Source organism: Ranitomeya variabilis, chromosome 6, assembly GCF_051348905.1.
Source record: "Ranitomeya variabilis isolate aRanVar5 chromosome 6, aRanVar5.hap1, whole genome shotgun sequence".
Lineage (NCBI taxonomy): Eukaryota > Metazoa > Chordata > Amphibia > Anura > Dendrobatidae > Ranitomeya > Ranitomeya variabilis.
In genome coordinates this window covers 99,411,879-99,425,830 of record NC_135237.1, presented here as the reverse complement: position 1 = coordinate 99,425,830, position 13,952 = coordinate 99,411,879, and the positions used below count along the sequence as shown (strand labels likewise).

General features: G+C 44.9%; 1 protein-coding gene across 2 annotated transcripts in view; it reads left to right on the top strand.

Moving 5' to 3' along the window:
• Positions 1–13,952, top strand: part of COLQ (collagen like tail subunit of asymmetric acetylcholinesterase) — a 180,888-nt gene that overhangs the window by 90,576 nt on the left and 76,360 nt on the right. For both annotated transcript variants that reach the window (XM_077268851.1, XM_077268850.1), the window contains exons 6-7: positions 3,514–3,585; positions 5,631–5,693. In XM_077268851.1, the coding sequence (XP_077124966.1) occupies positions 3,514–3,585; positions 5,631–5,693 (135 nt within the window). The remainder of the gene's footprint in view (positions 1–3,513; positions 3,586–5,630; positions 5,694–13,952) is intronic.

Sequence of the window (13,952 nt, the reverse complement as noted above, 5' to 3'; positions counted from 1 at the left end):
CAGCCATGCATGCCCAAGCCATCACACTGCCTCCGCCGTGTTTTACAGATGATGCGGTATGCTTTGGATCATGAGCCGTACCACACCTTCGCCATACTTTTCTCTTTCCATCATTCTGGTAGAGGATGATCTTGGTTTCATCTGTCCAAAGAATGTTCTTCCAGAACTGTGCTGGCTTTTTTAGTTGGTTTTTTTAGCAAAGTCCAGTCTAGCCTTTTTATTCTTGATGCTTATGAGTGGCTTGCACCGTGCAGTGAACCCTCTGTATTTACTTTCATGCAGTTTTCTCTTTATAGTAGATTTGGATATTGATACGCCGACCTCCTGGAGAGTGTTGTTCACTTGGTTGGCTGTTGTGAAGAAGTTTCTCTTCACCATGGAGATTATTCTGCGATCATCCACCACTGTTGTCTTCCGTGGGCGCCCAGGTCTTTTTGCATTGATGAGTTCACCAGTGCTTTCTTTCTTTCTCAGGATGCACCAAACTGTTGATTTTGCCACTCCTAATATTGTAGCAATTTCTCGGATGTTTTTTTTTTCTGTTTTCGCAGCTTAAGGATGGCTTGTTTCACCTGCATGGAGAGCTCCTTTGACCGCATGTTTACTTCACAGCAAAACCTTCCAAATGCAAGCGCCACACCTCAAATCAACTCCAGGCCTTTTATCTGCTTAATTTAGAATGACATAACGAAGGGACTGCCCACACCTGTCCATGAAATAGCCTTGGAGTCAATTGTCCAATTACTTTTGGTCCCTTTAAAAACAGGGTGGCACTTGTTAAGGAGCTGAAACTCCTAAACCCTTCATCCAATTTTAATGTGGATACCCTCAAATGAAAGCTGAAAGTCTGAACTTCAACTGCATCTGAATTGTTTTGCTTAAAATTCATTGTGGTAATGTCTATAACCAAAATTAGAAAAATGTCATCTCTGTCCAAATATATATGGACCTAACTGTATATACATGTATAAACAAGATATTTTAGTGAATACAATTAAAGGTTTACTGAAAGATTTCCCATACCAAATGTATATGAATCTGATCAGTTCATCATGCTCTTTAACATCCTGCCTGCAGATCAGATATCATTTTAAACTTGACAGGTTCCCTTTAAGTTGTGTTCAGACTTCCCTTCACATATATTGCCCCATTGGCCTCCTCTCTCCAGATTCATAACACAAATTTGTTGTGCATTGAAGATTAAGATAGATTATAGGGCAGTGGGTAATAGGAAAGGCACGTTAGGATACTCATGAGTCATGACGTCACCGCTGCAGCCAGATTCTGTGTAAAAATGGAATTTTAAATAATTCACTTTTTTTTTAATAGAGTTGATAAATTTATCTCCAGGAAATTGTCTGTGGTTTTGAAGTAAAATTGTTATTTGTCTCTTACAATAAATCAACTCTCTGCTATTTTTATTCTATCATTTACCCCATTTCTATTAAGTGCACTTAGTGTGGGATGTGCTGGCAGTCAGATGAGTGCATCATAAAAATACTTTGTACAGGCTATACAAGTGTGGAGTTTGGATGCTCACATAGTAGATACCATGCTAGCAAGCTACAAATATCTTAGGTCCTCACATGGTCTGCAACATCATATACATCCTCTCTCTGTCGGAAGTGCTCAGATTTAGAAGCAGAAGTAAGAAAGTGTTATTTATAAACTGGACTGTAATTACTTTCACTGAATAGGACAACACTATGTGATCTCTGCTGATCTTCAGAGAGGGGAAAATAACACAAATATCATTGTTATATAATTAAAGGGGTTTTTCTGGTTTTACTTTTTTTATTATGGAGACTTGTTGTTCGCAAAAATACTAAATTCATCCATTCCTATCCCTTTCCACTCCAGCGCTGGCTCTTTGCTGCTGTCCTGGTGCTTGCTGATATAGCTGTGCTGATATAGCTGTGGCGGTCATCACATGACTACAGGATGCAACTGCTGTGGCCAATCATTGAGCTCAGTGGTCTCATGCGGCATCAGTGTTGAGCCCAGTGATTTGCTGAAGTTGTGATGTCACCGCTGCAGTCATATCATCAAAAGGCGGGGCAGCAGCAGAGAGCCGTCGCTGGAGCAGCAGGGAAAAGTATGGCTAACTTTGTTATTGTTGCATAAAAAAAAACACAATTAAGAGCCAGAAGAAAAATATTTATCTGACCTATGTAAAGAGATGTAGATCTTAGTAAATAAGAGATCCGGATTCAAAGAAGAAAAGTAATAAAAGCTTTTAACATTAATGCCAGTGCTCCTGCATGGTAGGGACGCCGACATACTCCCCTCCTCACAGGACAGCGTGTTTCTCTGTGTGCCCGCAACATGCCTAGTGCGCGTTGCCCTGTTCTTAAAAGGGGCAGTTAGCGCACCTGCTAAGATGCCCTCTGCCAATAGCTGGGAGGCATCTTGTTTAAAAGGCACCCTCCCCAATAGGGAGGTGCCTAAGCAACGAGTTTCGTTAGTGTTAGTGGTGCAGTTAGTGAGTTGTTAGGTCCCCTGGTCCTGGTGTGGCCATGTCCTGAACCTGAGTCCCTGGTCCTTGTATGGCCATGTCCTGAACCGGAGTCCCTGGTTCTTGTATGGCCAGTCCTGAACCCATAGTCCCTGGTCCTTGCGTGGCAAAGACCTGAACTAGTAGTCCCTGATGTTAGTGTAGCTAGTGCCTCAACCTCATCTCCTGATTCGTCTGTGGCCAGTGCCTGAACCCTGTCCCCTGGTCTGTTTGCGCCCAGTAACTGAATCAGTATCCGAGGCTTGTGTGTTTGAGCGTTTGCCTATCCAAGTATTCCGTGTATTTGGATTTCTAAAATCAGTCTCAGAATCAGCCCTGTCTGAGACTCAGTGTCAGTAACCATTTTGCAGAGGAACCTGAACCTAGTAGTCTGAACAAAGCCCAAGTCCATGTCAGTAACTGTTCTGCCAAAGGATCCAGAACCTAGTAGTCTGAACGGAACCTGAGACTGTATCTGTGTCTGTACACATAACCCCTGGGGTCAACAGCTGCAGTACCGGGTACAGACAAGGAGTGGCACCTGGCTGCTACCTGCAGCTCAAGCTTGACTCCAGAACTAAGCAGCTGCGTCAAAACTATAGTGGCCGTAACAGGATACTGCAGATCCACCCCCATATTCATTTCAATGGGGAGTGGATTGCAGTACCCAGCCACAGTCACTTTGAAAATGATGGAGTCACTGTGTTCCAGCAGCATCCAAGAATTTCCTGCTGATACTGGCAACAGCGGGAGAGATGGGTGTCGTAATTCTAACAATCAAATATTGATGGCCTATCCTAAGAATAGGCCATCAATAAAAAGTAGTGGCGAACCTTTTTAAAGTGTCTTTAAAGGGAACATATCAGGGCAAATGTAATACTGAAACTAGTGATATATGTTTGTCTTAATACAACAACAACAAAACAGACATGTTTTTCTAATCCTGGAGAACAACATATTAACTTGTAGAGTGTTTGGTTCAAATGGTATATTTTACATGTGCGATTTTTAATTTCTAGGGCAGGACTGGCCCTCCTGGTGTCCCAGGTATGCCAGGCCCTATAGGACCACAAGGACCAATAGGACAAAAGGTTTGTGTTTTACAAATATAATATGTAATCATTTAGTTCTGTGTTGCTAGAGAAATAACTTTGTGAAAAGTTTGTACCACAAAATCAACTATAATTACTAATAAAACTTATTGTAGCAAAATCATTATTTTTCAATGCACGTCTTTTTGTGCTTAAAAATCTTATTATTTCTGCTCTGTATTAATTTCTAATTTATTACTCACAATTCATTATATAAGACAAAAATTGAGTATGTGAACTCTAAAATATACTCTACACTGCAGTCATGGCTGAAGTATTTCTCCCAGAAAATTATTGCAATTGCACATTTTGTTATATGTTTATTGCCTTTGTGTGTATTAGAACAACACAAAGCAAAAAAAAAAAGGCAAATTGAACATCATTTCACACAAAACCGGAAACATGGTTCTGACAAAATTTTTGGCATCTTTCCAAAATTGTGGGTAAACAACTTTGTTACAATCATTTGATGCTCATTCAAATTTATCTGTGGCAAGTAAAAAGGGTAGGAGTTGACTTAGTCTTTGCATTGTATGTCTGTGTGTGACACACTAAGCATGGAGAACAGAAAGGGGACTTGAGAACCAAATTTGTTAAAAAAATATCAGCAATCTCAAGGTTATAAGTCCATCCCCAGAGATCTTGATATTCCTTTGTCCACTGTGCTCAACGTAATCAAGACCTTTACAACCCAAGGCACTGTAGCTATTAAACCAGGACATAGATGATACAGAGAAATTGATGAAAGGTTACAATGCAGGATAGTCCGGATGATGAATAAGCAGCCCCAATCAAGTTCCAAAGAAATTCAATCTGTCCTGCAGGCTCAGGGTGAATCAGTGTCAGCTCGAACTATCTCTTCACATTTGAATAAAATGAAATGCTATGGCAGGAGACACAGGAGACATAAAGAAGCTAGACTGCAGTTTGACAAAATGTACATGAGAAAGCCAAAATCCTGAAAAAGTAACTTGTGAACAGATGAGACCAAGATAGAGCTGTTTGGTAAAGCACATCATTCTACTGTTTACCGAAAATGGAATGAGGCGTACAAAGAGAAGAACACAGTGCCTACAGTCAAATATGGTGGAGGTTCAAAGATGTTTTGGGACTGTTTTTGGGACTGTTTTGCTGCCTGTGGCACTGGGAGCCTTCACTGCGAACAAGGCATCATGAAATCTTAAGATTACCAAAGGATTTTGGGTTGCAATGTAGTGCCCAGTGTCAGAAAGCGGTTTTTTTTGCGTTCTAGGTCATGGGTCTTCTAGCAGGACAATTACCTCTAACATAACTCAAGAAGCACCCAGAAATGGATAGAAACAAAGTGCTGGAAAGTTCTGAAGTAGCCAGCAATGAGTCAGGATCTAAACCCATTGAACACCTGTTGAGAGCTCTTAAAATTGCTGTTGTGAGAAGGCTCCCTTCAAGTATGAGAGATCTCGAGCAGTTTTCAAATTAAGAGTGGTCCAAAACTACAGTTGAGAGGTTTTAAGAGCTTGTTGATGGTTATGGGAAGCGATTGATTGAAGTTATTTATTCCAAAGGGTGTGCAACCAAATATTAAGTTGAGGGTGCCAACATTTTGTCTGGCCTATTTCTGGAGTTTTGTGTGAAATTATGTCCAATTTGCCTTTTTTTCTAGTTTTTTTTGTGTAATTGTAATAATTTTCTGAGAGAAATACTTCATTGCCACCTATTTGAATCTGCAATTCTAAAAGTCAATATCGACCCCTTAACATGCATTTCCATATGACTTAGGATAAAAGTCAAACCAGAATCTCAATTCACAGTGTTTTGGGGTGCTGCCCCTCATCAGTGCAAAGCATGAGATCTGATTTGGCTGTTTGAGAGGCCTCTGATCTTCTGGGGTAACGTTTCTCTTTGTGGAGAGAAATTGTATGGCAAGGCTTGTTAAAGGGTCGATATTGCCTTTTAGCATTGCTACTTCCAATAGGTGGCACTAGAATTCACATCCACTTCCTCTATGAAGAGGCAATTTACAACTGGACATGAACGTTTAATTAATTGATACTCTGTGTTTCCAGGGTGAAAAAGGGGATTCTGCGTCAATAGCAGGAGCAGGATCAAGAGGACCAATGGGCCCCAAGGTTTGTTAAAACTGTCTAAAAATCATGGTTACTGCCATATTTTAATATTTTTCAACTCCTTTCTGGAACATGCAACAATCCAATGCCTTAGCAAATAAAGCATTAATCCTAAAGGAAAATGGAAATTAATTTATAGATGATACTGCATAAAAAAGACACTTGTAAAAATGAAATTGCAAATAATATCATAAGATACTAAATAAATACTAAATAAATAATAATAATACTGTAACTATGCTAAAAAAGCATAGAGGGAAGTATTGTAAAAATAAATATAAGTAATTGTATACAACTAGTATTTGTTTGACTACTACAACTACTCCTTCCTAGGTTCTTTGACTTACAAGTCAACTAAATCCATGCAGAATCAATTTTTTGCAAATAAATAAAACACACAAGAATACCAATTCTTAGACTCTAGTACTAAGTGATTGCTGGTTTGCAATGTACTGCTCAGCTCCAACTGAAGGAATTGGAAGCTGAGTTACAGTATCTTCTATACTTTCAACTAGGGTTGAGCGAAACGGATCGTTCATTTTCATAAGTCGCCGACTTTTGGCAAAGTCGGCGTCTCATGAAACCGAGCCGATCCCTGTGTGGGGTCTGCCATGCGGTACGCGACTTTTGCGCCAAAGTCGCGTTTCAATGACGCTAAAAGCGCCATTTCTCAGCCAATGAAGGTGGACGCAGAGTGTGGGCAGCGTGATGACATAGTTCTCAGTCCCCGCCATCTTAGAGAAGGGCATTGCAGTGATTGGCTTGCTTTCTGCGGCGTCACAGGGGCTATAAAGGGGCGTTCCCGCCGACCGCCATCTTACTGCTGCTGATCTGAGCGTAGGGAGAGGTTGCTGCAGCTTCTTCGGAAGCAGGGATAGTGATAGGCAGGGTACATAAAGCTACAAACCGCTTGTGCTGTAGCGATTTCCACTGTCCAACACCACCTTTTGATTGCAGGGACAGTGGAAGCTACATTTTTTTTTCCTCAGCGCTGTAGCTCATTGGGCTGCACTAGAAGGCTCCCTGACCCTGATAGCTGCGTTGCTGTGCCTGTGTGTACGCCGCTGTGCAAACCAACTGCTTTTTTCAAAGCACAAATCCTGTTTTTCCTTCCTTTCTGCACAGCTATCTTGTGTGTTTGTCCACACTTTTGTGTGCAGCAGTCCTTTTTATAGCTGCCTGCCATAATTTTCTGAGATAACTGCAGGGAGATAAATATTGGCAAGTCTGCCTCCGTGCCATTGCTGTGTGTGGTATCTGTCTCTCATTGTGTGGCACCGAAAACACTGTGTAATACTTGGCTATTTTTTTTTTTTTTGGGTACATTCTCCCTTTTCCAAAAAAAAAAATAGTGGGAGATAAATATTGGCAAGTCTGCCTCCATGCCATTGCTGTGTGTGTGGTATCTGTCTCTCATTGTGTGCCACCGAAAACACTGTGTAATACTTGGCCATTTTTTTTTGGGGGGGGGTACATTCTCCCTTTTCCAAAAAAAAAATTAGTGGGAGATAAATATTGGCAAGTCTGCCTCCGTGCCATTGCTGTGTGTGGTATCTGTCTCTCATTGTGTGCCACCGAAAACACTGTGTAATACTTGCCCATTTTTTTTTTTTTTGGCTAAATTCTCCCTTTTCCCCCAAAAAAATTAGTGGGAGATAAATATTGGCAAGTCTGCCTCCGTGCCATTGCTGTGTGTGGCATCTGTCTGTCATTGTGTGGCACCGAAAACACTGTGTAATACTTGGCCATTTTTTTGGGGGGGGGTACATTCTCCCTTTTCCCCAAAAAAAATTAGTGGGAGATAAATATTGGCAAGTCTGCCTCCGTGCCATTGCTGTGTGTGGTATCTATCTCTCATTGTGTGCCACCGAAAACACTGTGTAATACTTGGCCATTTTTTTTTTTTTTGCTAAATTCTCCCTTTTCCCAAAAAAAAATTAGTGGGAGATAAATATTGGCAAGTCTGCCTCCGTGCCATTGCTGTGTGTGGCATCTGTCTGTCATTGTGTGGCACCGAAAACACTGTGTAATACTTGGCCATTTTTTTTTTTTTAGGGTAAATTCTCCCAGAAAAAAAAAAAAAATAGTGGGAGATTAAGATTGGCATTTCTGCTTGAGTGCTGGTCCTGTGTGTGCCATCTGTCTCAAATTATTGGGGCACAGAAAACCTAGTGTGTAACATTGGGCCTGATTTTCCTTTCAGTGTCAGGCACCTATAAAGGTATATATAAATCCTACAGAAGTTTGAGTTCACCTGATAAGTTGTTTTACAGTAAAGGCCCCGTCTCACATAGCGAGATCGCTAGCGAGATCGCTGCTGAGTCACAAGTTTTGTGACGCAACAGCGACCTCCATAGCGATCTCGCTATGTGTGACACGTACCAGCGATCAGGCCCCTGCTGCGAGATCGCTGGTCGTGTCGGAATGGCCTGGACCTTTTTTTGGTCGTTGAGGCCCCGCTGACATCGCTGAATCGGTGTGTGTGACACCGATCCAGCGATGTCTTCACTGGTAACCAGGGTAAACATCGGGTTACTAAGCGCAGGGCCGCGCTTAGTAACCCGATGTTTACCCTGGTTACCAGCGTAAATGTAAAAAAAAAAAAACAATACATACTCGCCTTCTGATGTCCGTCAGGTCCCTTGCCGTCTGCTTCCTGCTCTCACTGACTGCCGGCCGTACAGTGAGAAGTGAGAGCACAGCAGTGACGTCACCGCTGCGCTCTGCTCTCGCTGTACGGCCGGATCTCAGTCAGAGCGGGAAGCAGACGGCAAGGGACCTGGACACCGAAAGGCGAGTATGTAGTGTTTGTTTTTTTTGGTAACCAGGGTAAACATCGGGTTACTAAGCGCGGCCCTGCGCTTAGTAACCCGATGTTTACCCTGGTTACCCGGGTGCTGCAGGGGGACTTCGGCATCGTTGAAGACAGTTTCAACGATGCCGAAGTCGTTCCCCTGATCGTTGGTCGCTGGAGAGAGCTGTCTGTGTGACAGCTCCCCAGCGACCACACAACGACTTACCAACGATCACGGCCAGGTCGTATCGCTGGTCGTGATCGTTGGTAAATCGCTTAGTGAGACGGGGCCTTAACAAATAGCGTTACTTTGGTTACGTTTTGCAAACAATGAGGAAGTCTAGTGGAAGAGGTCATGGCCGTGGGCGGTCATTGTCAGCTGGTAATGATGGTAGTGGTGGTGGAGCATCAGGTGGTTGTGGTAAAAGCAGTACAGCACCTAAGTCTCGAGTTGTTGAGCCAGGTTCGTTGTCTGGCTACACAAGGCCTCGAACGCTCTCTTTTCTGGGAGTAGGAAAACCACTTTTGAAGCCGGAGCAGGAGGAACAAGTATTGGCTTTCATTGCTGACTCTGCCTCTAACTCTTTCGCCTCCTCCTCGGAAAGTGCCAAATGTCAGAGCAGTGCATCGTCAGTGGATGCTCCCGGTCAGGAACAAGTCGCTTCCTTGTGTCCTTCACTAAAAACAACAGTGAAGGATGCGTCAGTCGACACAACAGGCTACTCCATGGAGCTCTTTACACATACCGTTCCTGGGTTACACAGTGAAACAGTTAACAGGCTATGCCCATTAGAAGTTGAATCGGACATGGAGTGCACAGATGCACAGCCACAGCCAGATTACTATGCTGTTCCTTTGACTCAGACCAGAACATTGCCCTCGCAGTGTACTGAGGCAGAATCAAAACCAGCGGAGACTATGGTGCTCCGTCACGAACGCAATACCACCGGCTTACACGGTGACACAGACGAAGTTGCACACAACATAAAAGAGGAGGTCATAGATGACCCAGTTGTGGACCCCGATTGGCAGCCATTGGGGGAACAGGGTGCAGGCGGCAGTAGTTCTGAAGCGGAGGAGGAGGAGCCGCAGCAGGCATCAACATCACAACAGGTTCCATCTACCGGGCCCGTATCTGGCCAAAAACGCGTGGCAAAACCTAAACCAGTTGGAGGACAGCGTGGCCATCCGGTTAAAGAAGCTCAGTCTGCAATGCCTGAAAAGGTATCCGATAGTAGAAAGAGTGCAGTCTGGCATTTTTTTAAACAACATCCAAATGATCAGCGCAAAGTCATCTGTCAAAAATGTTCGACTACCTTAAGCAGAGGTCAGAATCTTAAAAGTCTAAATACAAGTTGCATGCATAGACATTTATCCACCATGCATTTGCAAGCCTGGACTAACTACCAAACGTCCCTAAAGGTTGCAGCACCCTCGGCCAATGAAGCTAGTCAGCAACGCTACATCCCTTCCCTCCCTGTAAGCCGACCATTTCCCACACGACCTGCAGTATCTGTGCAGCTTTCGTCGCCAGGCCAAAGCAGTCAGGGAATCACCAGGTTAGTAGTAGGAAACACTGCATGTAGGGCACCGGCAAGAATACCATCTCCAACCCTCTCTCACTCACCCATGTCCACCGGCACCACCGCTAGTTCCACGATCTCCAGCTCTCCAGTCCAGCTCACCCTACATGAGACTCTTGTTAGGAAAAGGAAGTACTCATCCTCGCATCCGCGTACACAGGGTTTGAACACCCACATTGCTAGACTAATCTCATTAGAGATGATGCCCTACCGGTTAGTTGAAAGCGAAGCTTTCAAAGCGCTGATGGACTACGCTGTACCACGCTACGAGCTACCCAGTCGGCACTTCTTTTCTAGAAAAGCCATCCCAGCCCTCCAACAGCATGTTAAAGACCGCATCGTCCATGCACTCAGGCAGTCTGTGACTACAAAGGTGCACCTGACAACAGATGCATGGACCAGTAGGCATGGCCAGGGATGCTACGTGTCCATCACGGCACACTGGGTGAATGTGGTGGATGCAGGCTCCACAGGGGACAGCAATATTGGGACAGTTCTGCCTAGCCCACGGTCAAGGAAAGAGTTGGCTGTAGGCGTTCGCCCCCCCTCCTCCTCTTCCTCCTCCTCCTGCAGAAGCGAGAGCTCGTCCACAGACCGCAGTCGCACATCCACTCCATCCGCAGCTGCCACTGTTGCACACCAGGTGTGCCATTATGGGACAGCTAGTGGCAAGCGTCAGCAGGCTGTATTGGCAATGAAGTGTTTGGGCGACAACAGACACACCGCGGAAGTTCTGTCCAAGTTCTTGCAGAAAGAAACTCAGTCATGGCTGGGCACTGTACATCTTGAGGCAGGCAAGGTAGTGAGTGATAACGGAAGGAATTTCATGGCTGCCATAGCCCTTTCCCAACTGAAACACATTCCTTGCCTGGCTCACACCTTAAACCTGGTGGTGCAGTGCTTCCTGAAAAGTTATCCGGGGTTACCCGACCTGCTCCTCAAAGTGCGCAGACTTTGCTCGCATATCCGCCATTCGCCTGTACACTCCAGCCGTATGCAGAACTATCAGCGTTCTTTGAACCTTCGTCAGCATCGCCTAATCATCGACGTTGCAACAAGGTGGAACTCCACACTGCACATGCTTCAGAGAGTGTGCGAACAGAGGCGTGCTGTTATGTATTTGTGGGAGGATACATGGGCAGGCAGTTGGATGGAAGACATGGAGTTGTCAGGTGTGCAGTGGTCGAAGCTACAAGACCTGTGTCAAGTCCTTCAGTGTTTTGAGGAATGCACACGGCTGGTTAGTGCAGACAACGCAATAATAAGCATGAGCATCCCCCTAATGCGTCTGCTGATGCAAAGTTTGACGCACATAAAGGAGCAGGCGTCTGCAGCCGAGGAAGAGGAAAGCCTTGATGACAGTCAGCCATTGTCTGGTCAGGGCCGTGTAGAGGACGCGGTAGCGGGCGAAGAGGAGGAGGAGGACGAGGAGGATGATGGGGATGAGTACTTTTTTACTGAGGAAGCTTCTCCTGGGCCAACAGAACTTAGTGGCGTTGCAAGGCCGGGTTCTGTTTTTGTAAGGGAGACAAGTGACGTAGATTTGCCTGTAACTGCCCCTCAAACCAGCACAACCGCAGATTTGCCAACTGGAACTTTGGCCCACATGGCGGATTATGCCTTACGTATCCTCAAAAAGGACCCACGCATTATTAAAATGATGAGCGATGACGATTACTGGTTGTCCTGCATCCTTGACCTTTGCTATAAAGGCAAATTGCAAAATATTATGCCACATGAGAACCTCGAACAAATATTAGCAACCAAACAAGCTACTCTTGTAGACCGTTTGATTCAGGCATTCCCAGCACACAGCGCCGGTGATGGTTCTCACACGAGCTGCAGGGGGCTACAGGGCAGAGGTGTTAGAGGTGCACGGATCAGAAGTGGCGTTGGACAGAGGGGTTTTCTGACCAGGTTGTGGAGTGATTTCGCAATGACCGCAGACAGGACAGGTACTGCAGCATCTATTCAAAGTGACAGGAGACAACATTTGTCCAGTATGGTTACTAACTATTTTTCAGCCCTTATTGATGTTCTCCCTCAACCGTCATTCCCATTTGATTACTGGGCATCCAAATTAGACACCTGGCCTGAATTGGCAGAATATGCGTTGCAGGAGCTTGCTTGCCCAGCAGCTAGTGTGCTATCAGAAAGAGTATTCAGTGCTGCTGGTTCAATATTAACCAAAAAAAGGACTCGTCTGGCTACCCAAAATGTGGATGATCTCACCTTCATTAAAATGAACCACTCCTGGATTTCAAATTATTTTGCCCCACCTTTCCCGGCTGACACCTAGCTTTCCTATAAAAAGGTCTTGCTTGTGGACTGGTCTTAGTGAGTGTTCCAATCTCTTAATTTGCAGCAGCTGTTTGTCCAGCATACGACATGTTTACACCTCCCCCAATGGGAAAACTCCCCCCACGGGGCCGTTGTCTCACTCTCGACACTTGGCGCAAGCACCCATTAGTTACAGTGCTGTTTGTCAGAAGAGGTGGGTGTGCTCGCTTTTGGTCGACGGCACTGCCACTGGGTCCCTCATAGTACAATGTAGTGTCTCTGGCGGTGGTGGTGCGCACCCAACGTCAGACACACCGTTGTAACATGAGGGGCCCTGGGGCGGTACCGCCGGCCACAAGAGAGTCCCCCCCCAGCTGAAACTGTGTTCTACCACGTGCCAAATTATCTCGCACAACTCCACCACTGTTTAGTCTATGCGCTGACATCATTCAATGCCTGGCACTGACAATCAATACCAATTTGTTGACATCTATGATGATAGTTACAGTAGTCTGGGTCAGTGTCCTATATTGACACCAGTAAATACTAATTTACTGCCAAATTACTTTGTCATAAACTCTGCAGATGAGCCCACCCCTGTACCTAAGCATGCCACCCTTTTTTTTATTTATAGTTGTTTTGCGAGACATTAACATCTATTTATTTTTTGGGAGTACTAACTGTGTCAGACACTTCTTGCAATACTCCTCCACTGACCACAATGCTGCCTGCCTGTGTATCCATGTAACCGATGTAAAACTGCCATGAGCCTATTGTTTGTTATTTTAGGCCTTTGATAGCCTGTCTGCGGTCCCTACTTCCATTACTCCTCCACTGACCACAATGCTGCCTGCCTGTGTATCCATGTAACCGATTTAAAACTGCCATGCCTGCCTATTGTTTGTTATTTTAGGCCTTTGATAGCCTGTCTGCGGCCCCTACTTGCAATACTCCTCCACTGACCACAATGCTGCCTGCCTGTGTATCCATGTAACCGATTTTAAACTGCCATGCCTGCCTATTGTTTGTTATTTTAGGCTTTTGATAGCCTGTCTGCGGCCCCTACTTTCAATACTCCTCCACTGACCACAATGCTGCCTGGAGTGCCTGCCTGTGTATCCATGTAACCGATTTAAAACTGCCATGCCTGCCTATTGTTTGTTATTTTAGGCCTTTGATAGCCTGTCTGCGGCCCCTACTTTCAATACTCCTCCACTGACCACAATGCTGCCTGGAGTGCCTGCCTGTGTATCCATGTAACCGATTTAAAACTGCCATGCCTGCCTATTGTTTGTTATTTTAGGCCTTTGATAGCCTGTCTGCGGCCCCTACTTGCAATACTCCTCCACTGACCACAATGCTGCCTGCCTGTGTATCCATGTAACCGATTTTAAACTGCCATGCCTGCCTATTGTTTGTTATTTTAGGCTTTTGATAGCCTGTCTGCGGCCCCTACTTTCAATACTCCTCCACTGACCACAATGCTGCCTGGAGTGCCTGCCTGTGTATCCATGTAACCGATTTAAAACTGCCATGCCTGCCTATTGTTTGTTATTTTAGGCCTTTGATAGCCTGTCTGCGGCCCCTACTTTCAATACTCCTCCA